Below are 12516 nucleotides of genomic sequence, written 5' to 3'. Positions count from 1 at the left end.
TGTGTGTGTGTGTGTGTGTGTGTGTGTGTGTGTGTGTGTGTGTGTGTGTGTGTGTGTGTGTGTGTGTGTGTGTGTGTGTGTGTGTGTGTGTGTGTGTGTGTGTGTGTGTGTGTGTGTGTGTGTGTGTGTGTGTGTGTGTGTGTGTGTGTGTGAGATTGTGTCTAGGCTGTTGTCTAGCGGCTAGACTGTAGCCAATGTGTCAGAATCCGGTGGATGAGAATGCATCAGACCAGCCCCTCATGTGCAGTTGCATGGGCTGGGACTGGGAGCGTTGGTTGGATGGTGGGCTGGAGTTTAAAGAACCAGGGCTTACTAACCCACTACAGGTTCAAACAGGGCCAGCCACGGATTACTAGTTATTTGCATTGCGCACTTTGACCCCCTGGCCTAACAACACATTGGTTATACTGTATTATGTTTTCTTCCTGGTAGAATTGTAAACCCTTTAACAGGGCTTTGAAGTGCAAAAGAAGGCTATTTTAGGTGGATGATTTTCCTCTTTCTTCCTGTCCTGCTTCAGAAGTTCGCTCTTTGAGAAGATGGCCCTGCACAGAGTAGACCCCTCTTTATTTTCAGTGCTAAAAATGTATGAATCCTTCGTTCTTTGACTGTGAATCAGGGAGTCTGCTGAATTAATGAGGCGGCGCAGATCTATGCAGATGATGGACTTCCTCTGTCCGGCTGGCTGCTTCTTTTTCCCAGGCCGGATGCACCCCAGACTCCTCATGTGCTGCTATTGACCAGCTTTTTGTTCATCTGAATGCTCAATTTGTGTGGAGAATAATGATTGATAGACTGTGGGTGTGCTGAGTGTTCAGAATCAAAGTGTATCTTCAGTTTAGTAGCTATTTGAGCAGTATGACTTGGTCATTGCTGATAAATGCCATCACAGCTATTTCTGGGGTTGTTTTGATCAGTGCTGTGAAGAGACTGGCTGTCCTGTTCTAGGATTAGCCATGATGTTAGAGTTACATGGGAGCTTGGTTCTGTGTTGTAATGTCTTCTGAAATGGGAGATTACAATTTTACAAATGTGATTTTCGATGGACAGGGCAGCTCAGTGGGCTGACACCTATAGTTTGCCTTTACTAGTTGTGATGTTCGGTTCACATGCACTGATCGTTGTTTTACGCCAGTCGTGTGTTTTTTCACGATGTTACAAGAACAAAACTAAAGTAGACAAAAGAGAAAAAAGAGACGGTGAGTGAATGGTCTTTGAATTAATATCAAATGGCTCAAGAGTCAATAGGCTATGCCGTTTTTAGTTTAGTTTAGTTTATAAACTAAACTTTAGTTTAGTTTGGTTTGGTTCTTTTCAGTTAATAATGGACTGTTTGTATCCACATCCACACATTTAAATGAACATACTGTATTTGTATTCACACAGTGTGTTGCTTGGACAACGAGACCAGCAGGCAGTGCTGATTGCACATCTATCCATCCATGCTATTTTTGGTGGTTGTTTTGATCTGGATGGTGCATGGAGGCCATTCTGGCCGCAGGGTGTTGTAGAATTAGCTGACACTCTGTTGCTAGAGTTACAGGAAAGCCGGAATGCCTGTAGCAGTAGGCTAGCGCAGTGGCGTCAGTTCAGCCAAAGCTAGGGTATGGCAAAGATGGGAGTCCTCATGGAAAAGAGGCATTACATTTTGTATAACACGGTTCTATTGTGAAAATAGCAGATCTACATGCTCACAACGCCTCGCGCTGCGAGGCGTTGTGAGCATGTAGATCGGCTATTTTCACAATGTCTAAAAAGAAAACGAGTTTTGACAGTTTTTTACACAGGTTTCTACGTTTTCTTGGGCTGGATATGGCAGCCTGGAACGGTTGTTCAAGTGCAGCTAAACTTGGCATGTTAGTAAACTTGCCACAATTAACAATAATGCATTGCACCTGTGCAGCTGACCTGCGGAACCTGGGAATATACCATTCTGTCAAGATGGGGAGAATACAAGTGTGGAGAATATAATTATAATACCTTGTTAAAGTGACCATTTTGTTAAATTTTGCATTTGTAGTTATTTTACTGTAATTTAACAACATAATAACCGGCACAGATAGACAAAGAGACATTCATAGATTTATATTTAAAAGCAACTTTTATTTTCCCCCTGGACCCCAGGGTATGGCAGCTGCATGACCCTGCCATACCCAATTGACGCCCCTGGGCTAGCGAGGCTACATGAGGCCTGCGCTGGCAGGGGGCCATGTTGTGCTAGCGAGAGGACCTGCATGCCTGGCTATATTAGCAGGGGTTTTGTAACCATTGTAATGAAACGCCTGGGCTCCTGTGGCCTCTGAAAGGCCTTCCAGTGTTTAATGATTTAGAGCCAAAGGAGGGGAACCAATACAGTGCTGGTTGGGCCTTGGTCGTGGAGAGGAGAAACCATGGGACAAGTATGCCATTCAACCATTTATGTGTGCACTCCTCCTGTTTGTTTGCCAGTTGCTCCCTGGGCCTTCCTCTCGTGTTTGAGAGGAAGGCTACGTACGCACGCACGCACGCACGCACGCACGCACGCACGCGCGCGCGCACGCACGCGCGCGCGCACACACACACACACACACACACACACACACACACACACACACACACACACACACACACACACACACACATGCCATTCAGTACAGGGGTAATCAAGGACAGCAGATTATTGTCTCCTCCAAAGCTTATCGTGAAAGTTCTCCTTCTCTCTATCTTTCTCTGACACACTCATACACACGCATGCGCCAGCGCAGACACGCCCTCCTTCTGCACCTGTGGGGTTTATTAAGAAGAGCAATCAACAGTGGTAAATTCCTGGGCTTTGTTGAGAGGTGTCAGACAGAGAGTGCACAGGGTGGGCCCTGAGGGTCAGGGAGGAGGTGTGTGTGTGTGTGTGTGTGTGTGTGTGTGTGTGTGTGTGTGTGTGTGTGTGTGTGTGTGCGAGTGCGAGTGCGAGTGCGAGTGCGAGTGCGAGTGCGAGTGCACGTGCGTGCATGCGTGCGTGCGTGCGTGTGTGAGTGCGTGCATACATGTTTCTGAATATCTTTATGTTAGCCTTCATATATTTCCGATTCTGCATTTGTGTGTGTGTGTGTGTAATGTGTTCAAATATCCATGTGTGCGTGCGTGCCTGTGAAGAGTGTTATGAGACGGGGCTGGGCATGGTCTCCCAGCTCAGGTGTCACCCAGTGGAATGCAGGCCTTTTGCCCTTTGACCCCAGGGACATGGCCCCTGAGGGTTGGGTGTCAAACCATTGGCCCTGAACCTCAGCTAGTGGGGTGTCGGGTAACCCTCCCGACTGCTGCCACAAGGTACAATGCCAAAGGCTACGGAGGACACAGCTCTGTGTGTGTACATGTATGCGTGTGTGCGCGTGCGTGTGTGTGTGTGTGTGCGTGTGCGTGTGCGTGTGCGTGTGTGTGTGTGTGTGTGTGTGTGTGTGTGTGTGTGTGTGCGTGTGTGTGTGTGTGTGTGTGCGTGTGCGTGTGCGTGTGTGTGTGTGTGTGTGTGTGTGTGTGTGTGTTGAACTTCGGAGGACAACATGAGTAACAGTCATTAGCTTTGTCAAAGGTGTCTGTTCTGTAACGTGAGCTGTCTCACAGGGCCCTAAGTATGAGAAATGGACATTGGCCAGGTTGATATTACATGCTTAGATGCCTAAGTCACAGGACATGACATAATCAATAAAATCACCACTTTTTACCGGGACTTTAAAATAATTTTAGATAATTATTGGAAGTGGATGCTGGTTTGGTTTGTGAGACTGTAGTCTTGCGTAGCCAGACAACTATATTCCACAATCTCCGAATGCTATATGGAGTCTGAAAGTACACCTCCCGAAATCCGAACACAGAAGTGGTCATTTAACAAAAATATATTTTAAAATATCTTCACATTAAATGTTTTATTTTCCATTTCAAACTTTGTTGTTGTTTTCAGCAGTTGCACATGCTCAGCTAACCAATCAGAAAACATGAACAATGCATTCCGTGTCTGAATTCAGCGCTGATGTGGGTGTGAATGGATGTGCACATTCATTTAAGGGTCCCGGTTTGGGGGGCTGAAAATATGGTCACTCCATATCAGTGCTAACTACAGTTAGCTATGCTACAGAAGGTAACCGCTCTACTCGCCAACAACCTTCTCGTCCTTTTTTCCCCCGCCGACCTCACATTGACCGCTCGGTGGGACGGTTCTAGTATTCTTGTATTTCTTTTACTGAGAATATGGTTAGATATAACTTTAGGGTTAAGTATATTTTTACTAAGGTTACGATTAGGAATAGGGTTAGGTTTTGGCACCGTATTACTGAGGTTAAGGTCAGGAATAAGGTTAGGTTTAACCATAGTTTACAGAGGTTACGTTTTGGAATACCGGGCAGAGACCGTTCTACCATTCCGCCGGATAGACGCCCAAGGCGACTTGGTTTTATGGCGAGCATTCTGGTATTCCTACTGAATGGCTTTGTCGCATTATCTTTCATTACATTATTAAAATGTGCACTTTTAGATGTTCCTGTACATTCCTTTTGCTGTCAATCAATATGTTTTATCTTTTTGACAAGGCACAATTTTTATGCCTGTATTGTTTTGTATAGACTATTCCAATTAAACAACATAATACTGTATATCGTCACTGTCGGGCAGAAACCTCGTATCTCCAAGTTTCAAATGTGTACATTTTTTCGCAAAGCAAAGCCCTGCTTCATCATACAAGGCCGTAGCACAAAAGTAGTGAAAACAGCCTCGCACCGCAAGGCGTTGTGTGCTTGTAGATCGGCTGTTTTCACTAGTTTAAATAATTTTTAAAATGATAAATACAAAACAAACGGTTTTGGACATACAAGGTTTCCACCCGACAACGAGAATATACATACAAGACTGAGGTAACGATTAGGAATAGGAATTTATACATATATAACTAATATATCCAACCTCACTCACAGGAATCACTTCATACCATACATGGTGTGGTGAACACACACAGAAAACATGGTTTGACCCAGCCTCTCTGCCTGCGTGGGCCTCCCCACAGATGTTGTGTGATGTTTTTACACCTTCAGCCCACTCCACCCATTTTCACCTTCTCAGAGAGTCTCTCTGTGTCTGTTATTGGCAGGAAGCAGTAAGAGGGAGTTCTACTCAGCTAAAAGGGAAATGAGGCTAAACATGGTTTGGCATGGAATGTCAGAGAGACCAGCCCAGTTTGGTCGTACACTGGCCAGTAGGGATGGGACGATATGAAAATGTCATATCACGATTATTGTGACAAAAGAAATCGCGATTTACGATATTATCGCGATAATCAAAATCCATTATCCTGGGGCGGAACATTTGCCAAAAGATTGCAGATCTACAAGCTTGCGATGCGTTGTGACTTCGGCTATTTTTCGGCTATTTTTTGGCAAAGACATTTGATAGAAAGTGAAAAAGAGACTGTATCAAGTACGTACAGTATATTATAAGTACCTTTTACCAATTATTATTTACATGGTACCGGATATGAAGCTCGGCAAATAAAAAGGTGAATTGATCCCAGCGCATGACGGAGGACGATATCACGATACATTTAATCTCCACGATACGATTATCGTGAGTGGTTTTTTTATCGCGATAAACGATAATATGGCTTATCGTCCCACCCCTACATGGCCAGCCATCAGGCCAGCCAGACATCTGAGTCCCCAGGACAAGGGGTGCCTTTGTCCCCCATCTCTCTCTGCTATTCCCTGCCCTGCTTCTGCCCCCCATCTTACCCCTTTAACTCTCCATCCTGTGGCGGCTCCTCTGCCTCTCTCTCTCTCTCTCTCTCTCTCTCTCTCTCTCTCTCTGTCTCTCTCTCTCTCTCTCTCAGCCCCTCACTCCAGAATAGCACAGCAGGCCCCCTCTGAAAATAGAGCTGGTGATGTTGGCAGGTCAAGCCATGTGGCGTCACACCAAATTCTGGGCCCTGGGTACAAGGATTCACTGCGGGCCCCCCATGAATGTTAACTATTGAAAAATAGCAGATATACAAGCTCATAGATTGCGAGCTTGTATATCTGCGAGCTTGTATATCTGCTATTTTTGAAAAATCGTGAAAATCTGTGCAAGAAACCTATGTCAAGGACCCCCAAGATGATATGTATTTGGCCACGGACCCCGATCTCAAAATATTTAGTTCCAGGGACCCCCAGAAGCAAAATTTGAGTTAGAAATGTTCGCTTAAAAAATACATATATTCAAAGATTTTCACACATTTTCACAACTTTTCAAAAATAGCAGATCTACAAGCTCACAGCGCGGCACTCGGTGCCGCGCTGGGCCCCAGTAACTCAGTCCCACTTTCCTACCCCTTGTGACGCCCCTGGGTCAAGCACTCTCTCTCTCTCTCTCTCTCTCTCTCTCTCGCTCTCTCTCTCTCTCCGTGTTTCTCCCTTTCCCCCTGAGTTTCTCCCTCAATCTATCCTTTGTTTCAGCGGGTGGATTCATAAGAAACAGTTAGCCAATGTAAATGCTAAATGCAATTATATAATTATACATGAAGTAAGAAATGCAAAATGAACTTAAGTTCGTTTGTGTATTCTCTCTATGTCTGAATAGCCCAACCCCGTCTTATAAACCAAGTCCCAAGAAAGCATTTAGTGTGATTTGCCTTAACACCAGGCAGTTTATGGCTCCCAGGGCCGGGCCAAAGACTGGCGACAGCCAATTCCTCCCTGCCAAGTCACGTGGTCCAGCCCCCATGTCCTACGAACCCATGCAGCGAGGAATTCCCTGTAATGTGTAAAAAAAGGCAGTTTAGTCAAAGGAGGAAATCTTATTAGCAGAGAGCTGGGGGAGCTAAAGTTCATTTTTTTCTGTTTGAAACAGGTTTTGTGTAGCAGGACGCCCATCATTTGAAAAATTGCACTTTAATCATTCGAACTGTGGCTGGCTCCAGCTCTCTTTCTCTCTTTCTCTCTCTCTCTCTCTCTCTCTCTCTCTCTCTCTCTCTCTCTGGTGGACAGATGGATTAACTGAACTTGGCTAACTTCCGAAGCTAAAGTCCAGTCCACAGAATTATATACACTGTCGTTTAGAGTCACAATTAATACACTGATAAGCATTTACATTGTGGAAGAAAAGAAAGAAAGATGTTGGGTAAACATGTTGGGTAAACTGTTCATAACATAAGAAATGGGGAAAAGTTTTTATTTAGCTGTTGACGAATGGAAATATTAGTCTTGTATCTATCTATGCGTGCTGCATGCTTTGTATGTTGAAAGAGCCTGTGAATGAAGCTGTTGTTTCGGGTAAATGACCTGTAAAAATAACATAGATACAGTTTTCAAGAGGTGGTATCCACAATTCAATCTTGTGTAGACTAAACAATGGCATGTCATTACACCGTACAACTTTACGCCCTCACATTTCACAAGGTAGACACCTAGTTAGAGCAGAACTGCCTGCGAGGTCCACTCCAAATGGATATTTTTACAACACGAATAATGTCTAGGAGTAATACTAGCTCCTAAAGCCTCAAGCCATGGTGTCCCTCTCTCCATTTAGAGGTCTGCTTTCCCGGAGGCCCTGTTCTAACTTTGCTAATGACATTCCAGGTGATTTGCTATTTAATTGAATGAAGCACTTTTTGAGGCTAAGTTAAGGTCTTTTCATGGAGCCTGGTATAGAATTAGCACAGTGTAAAAAAATAAATAATAATAATAATAATAATTGAGGCATTATCTCTGTTTGATCCACCATTTCCATGAAAACGGCATCCGTGATACAGATCTACCTTCAGGTGCGGGTTGTATCTGTGAAACCTGACTGGAAACCTGTCAGATTACTTAGTCACTCACTCACTTATGTCGTTTATTTATATCGGTCATGATTTAACAAAACAGTTGGACATACAGAATACAGATTCTTGCAATAGAATAACTGTCTAATAAGAATAGCCTTTAAACTTACGTTAAAACATCTATTGTCTTGCATATGCTCTGATGTAGTCTTACTAGTTACTACCAATAGATTATGGACACATAGCATTAGCATGACAATATAATGGCAAGAAAACCCCATATAAAGAAATCATGCAGTAGCTCATACTCTCCTGAAGCATAGAATGCAACATGTTTAATCATAATTGTGTCTCTTCTTCCTTGTCAACCCTGCAGATGGTCCTGAGCTCCTGCCCCCTCCGCCGGGCTTCTCTCCTCCCTCCAGTCCCAACCCTGCCAAGAAGAGCAGCTCTATCAACTGGTCCTTCCCGGACAAGATCAAGTCCCCGCGCACTGTCCGGAAACTCTCCATGAAGATGAAGAAGCTTCCGGAGCTTAGTCGAAAACTCAGTGTCAAGGGGATGCCGAGTAGCAATAACAGCAACAATGGCAACGGAAGCGGCCAATCGGAGCCCAGGGTGCATTCTCCCAAAACCAATAGCAACGCAGCGGAGGCCGTGCAGCAGCAACACATAGGCCCTCGATTGTCAGCCTCTGCCGGCGGTCAGACGGCGGCGGCCAGCCGCAACGTGATCTCACGCTACCACCTGGACAGCAGCGTGTCCACCCAGCACAGCTACAGCAAGAAGAAGAGCAGCGGAGGCTCCAAGTCGGCCAGCAAAGGTGGCTACCTCAGCGATGGTGACTCCCCGGAACTGGTGGCCAAGTCCGGGAAGCACGGCACTACGGAGGGCAAGGGAGGGAAAGGGAAGGAGATGGTTTCAGGCGGCGGAGGAGAGAGGACAGGAGGTGCCGGAGGAGGTGGGGGAGGAGGCGGCGCGAGCCCCAAACTCCACGGCACGGAGCTGGACATTGACGCCTTCCGGCACTACAGCTTCACAGAGCAGCCCAAGTGCACCCAGTACATCTCCGGCCTGATGAGTCTGCACTTCTACGGCGCGGAGGACCTAAAACCGCCGCGTGTCGACTCGCGCGACGTCTACTGTGCCATCCAGGTGGACTCGGTGAACAAGGCGCGGACGGCGCTCCTCACGTGCCGGACCACCTTCCTGGACATGGACCACACCTTCAACATTGAGCTGGAGAACGCGCAGCACCTGAAGCTGGTGGTGTTCAGCTGGGAGCCCACGCCGCGGCGCAACCGCGTCTGCTGCCACGGGACGGTGGTGCTGCCGGCTCTCTTCAGGGTGACACGTTCCCACCAGCTGGCGGTGAAGCTGGAGCCCCGGGGGCTCATCTACGTCAAGCTGAACCTGATGGAGCAGTGGCAGAACTCGTTGGATGGGGGCCCGGGCGGAGACAGGGAGCCCCAAGTGTTCGGGGTGGAGGCTTGGAGGGTGGTGGAACGGGAGACCACAGGACTCATGGTTCCGCTGCTCATAGAGAACTGCATCACGGAGATCGAGAAGAGAGGCTGTCAGGTGGGTACATCTGCCTGTGGCTCATTGATTTTTCATTTGCCCGCTGAATGTCTGCCCAAAGATGAAGTGATAGCCGGGTGTTTATTTGTACAATTGATACACTTTTGTGCTTTGTGGCTGACTGACCAGATACAGTTCCCTACTCCGTAGTACTCACTCTGTCTTTCACACTCCTAAGCCTAAGAGACATAGTATATCCAGTAGCATTTTGTCAATGGTGGAATAGATCTGGAAATACTACAGTAAGTATGTAAGACATGAACCAGTTGTATAATATTCTTTTCTTACTCTGTGGAATGGTAGAATACATCGCTATACAAGACACCATGACGTAAAAAATATATATTTGTCTTAACCTCAGGGAGACTGGCTTTTGTATTCAGCAGAGACAATGGAACAGAGGAGTAGAAGGGTGAGATTCAATAAGCTGAGGGAAAGAAAGAAAGTAAAACATTTAAATAAGATTATGGCAAGATGAAATGGAGAGGGCAGGGCTCCAGCGACTAACATTTTACACTGTTGTTAAGTGTTTCAGTTAATGACAGTAGTAGCGCATCATTTGGTTGGACTAATAATTTGCCTTGACACACAACTGGGTGACTGCATCTTAACTGTTTTGGAGGTCTTCCATATGAAATCAAAGTACGTACAAGAAATGTTAAAACAGTATTAAGGTACAAACAGGGTCTGGTCGGTGGTCTAACTCTAACCTCAGGTACTCAGGCATTTTTCCTTAGATGTATGTATGTATGTATGTACAATATTCTTCAAGTTTTGTGAGCACCAAAGATGACCTACAACCTGAAGGCTCTAGGTTGATACTTTGTGTGGGAGCAGGCTGTCATAGTATGCTATACAGTGCTAGCTACAAAGAAAGAAATGCCAACAGCGGGTGGAGGATAAATGTAAAAAACAAAAAAACTGCCAAAAACGGGGCCCAACTGTTGTTTACTAATAATAACAATTATTATTACCCGTATTAATATTGTTATTATTTATTATTATGAATCATCAGCATTTTCAATAAGCTTTCTTTAAGATAAGTGGTGCATAACGAGGTATCACACATATAATAACACTAAACGCTAACACTAAAATATGTAATTCTGTGCCAGTGCACACAACACGTGCTGAAGCACACAGTCCTTTGTTTGGGGGAAGGCTGGCAGCCAACCCTGGCCCCTGTGTCTCTTCTAGACAATCTATCAGTGGAACTCAAGAGGGGCTGTCCAGACCACCACATGGCCACACTCACTTGACTACTGTCTCCATGCTCCAGCTAGCACTCTGTTCACCAGTGGCTTCAACCACTTAAACCCTGTACTTGGTTGACCGGAGTCCCTCTGGGCTCTGTCCTTGTGGAAATTAAATATCTTTGCTGACAATAAGCCGATGTACAAGCTCGCAACAATGCGTTGCGACGTGATCTGCCGTTTGCTGTGAAGGTTTTCCCCCCCCCGATACGGACGCTGGGGTTTAAATGGTTAAAGGGCCCGATCTATCAGCTCAGCTGGGAGTCTGTGTGCAGCACTTGATCTGTGTCATCTCCTATCTGTCGCATCTATAGCTTGTATCTTTCTGTTTCATTTCCCCAGCGTGTCTCTTTTTGGCAACCTCTCTTTCTCTAAATTGTATGTACTTTTGTTATTCAATCTCTCTCTCTCTCGCTCTCTCTTTCTCTCTCTCTCTCTCTCTCTCTCTCTCTCTCTCTCTCTCTCTCCTCTCTGTCCTTGCTGACTTTGGACAGGCTGTCAGTGTAGTATCCTGGGTTGAGGTATATACCTCCTCCAGGTACAGAGCAGTGGGCTCGACACTGGATCCCTGAGGAATTTACCAGGCTGTTACCGAGGCACGCATGGCCAGGCGTGTAGCAGTATGCCTTTACAAATGATTATGTGGATCTTTAATGGAGGAGACCCTTTTCTGAGCCTCTCAGAATTCCATGTCCCGAGGGATGGTTCCTCCAAGCTTTTAAGATGCTGGATGATTGTGGCTGTTTTGAAAAGACCACGGATAATGTACTGTATGTGCCAGAGATGGTGTTATGCATGTGCGCTCTTTGTGCTTGTTAAAGAGACAGGAACACTCTCAGAAAGCAGTTGTAGTGATGACCTGCTAGCACCCATAACACATCCGAAATAGCAGATATTATTTAGCTGACCGCTTGCCTCCCTGTTCACCCTGTTTAAATTGAGGAGTCAAGTAGCCATTATTATAGTTGTTGGTTTCTTGGTTGCCAAAGTGTAAGCGATTTAATATGTACGGTACACTAAACTTGGATCTGTGTTGTCTCAAATAATAACAGACGTGTGCATTTGTGGCCATGTGCATTAAATGTATGTTCTTGTTGTGTAGTGTGCATGCAGTAAACATGCATCACCTTTCTATCATTAGAAATGACGTTGGGACAGATCACCTGTTTACAGACTGTTGACTAGACCAGCTATTAGATGGACAGGACATTTCAGTGGGCTGACTTGGGGCCAGTCTTCAAAGAACATTATGACATTTTAAGTTTGCTGTTTTTCTCTGTGTGGGTACTTTGATATTTGAATCAAAAATGAAAAGTGTGCTCCTCGGAGCACAGGTCTCCCCCAGGCTTGGTTGCCAAATCCAGGGTTTGGAAGGCAACCAATTGGAACGGGGTCTGACAAATCGGACCATACATCTTGATCACATGACCCCAGAGACTTCTGTGCGTTTTAGACAGAATCTGTAGGAGTAGTAGCACAAAGTGTGTTTTGAGGAAAACGCACTATGGCAGAAAATGTAAAAAAAAAAAGAAATCTGCCACAATGTGTTATATGTTGGGTCATGATCTAAAACAAGTAATCCAGAGGAAAATGTGTTTGTACAACCTATGGTTCAAGAGTTATAGGCCAAAATGTGAAGTGGGCTGTTGTAGCGCCACCATGAGGAGATTTGAAACATTTGGGATGGCTTAGTGGGAATGTGCGTGCAAGGTTTCTCAGCAATCTGGTGCTGCATTCATGATGTGTGGCATTTTGTGCATAGCGGGCCACCCCCGCAAACTTTGGGAGCCAATCATAGCCAATCGGAAGGGAATATGAGATATCTGACATATTGATCACATGACTACAGAGATAATGTATGCCAATTTGTGTGAGGTTTGGGCAAATTCTGCAACAAAAAAATGTATATGTCTCATAGTGACGTTA

General features: G+C 45.5%; 1 protein-coding gene across 1 annotated transcript in view; it reads left to right on the top strand.

Annotated features, from left to right (window-relative positions):
* The window catches only part of syde2 (synapse defective 1, Rho GTPase, homolog 2 (C. elegans)), a 68838-nt gene that overhangs the window by 22951 nt on the left and 33371 nt on the right, over positions 1–12516 (top strand). Inside the window, exon 4 of the mRNA XM_080734853.1 lies at positions 8133–9337. Coding sequence (XP_080590979.1) covers positions 8133–9337 — 1205 coding nt within the window. The remainder of the gene's footprint in view (positions 1–8132; positions 9338–12516) is intronic.

The sequence above is a fragment of the Nannobrachium achirus genome, assembly GCF_963921795.1.
Source record: "Nannobrachium achirus genome assembly, chromosome: 1".
In the NCBI taxonomy this organism is placed as follows: domain Eukaryota; kingdom Metazoa; phylum Chordata; class Actinopteri; order Myctophiformes; family Myctophidae; genus Nannobrachium; species Nannobrachium achirus.
This window is presented reverse-complemented; position numbering and strand designations above follow the sequence as displayed.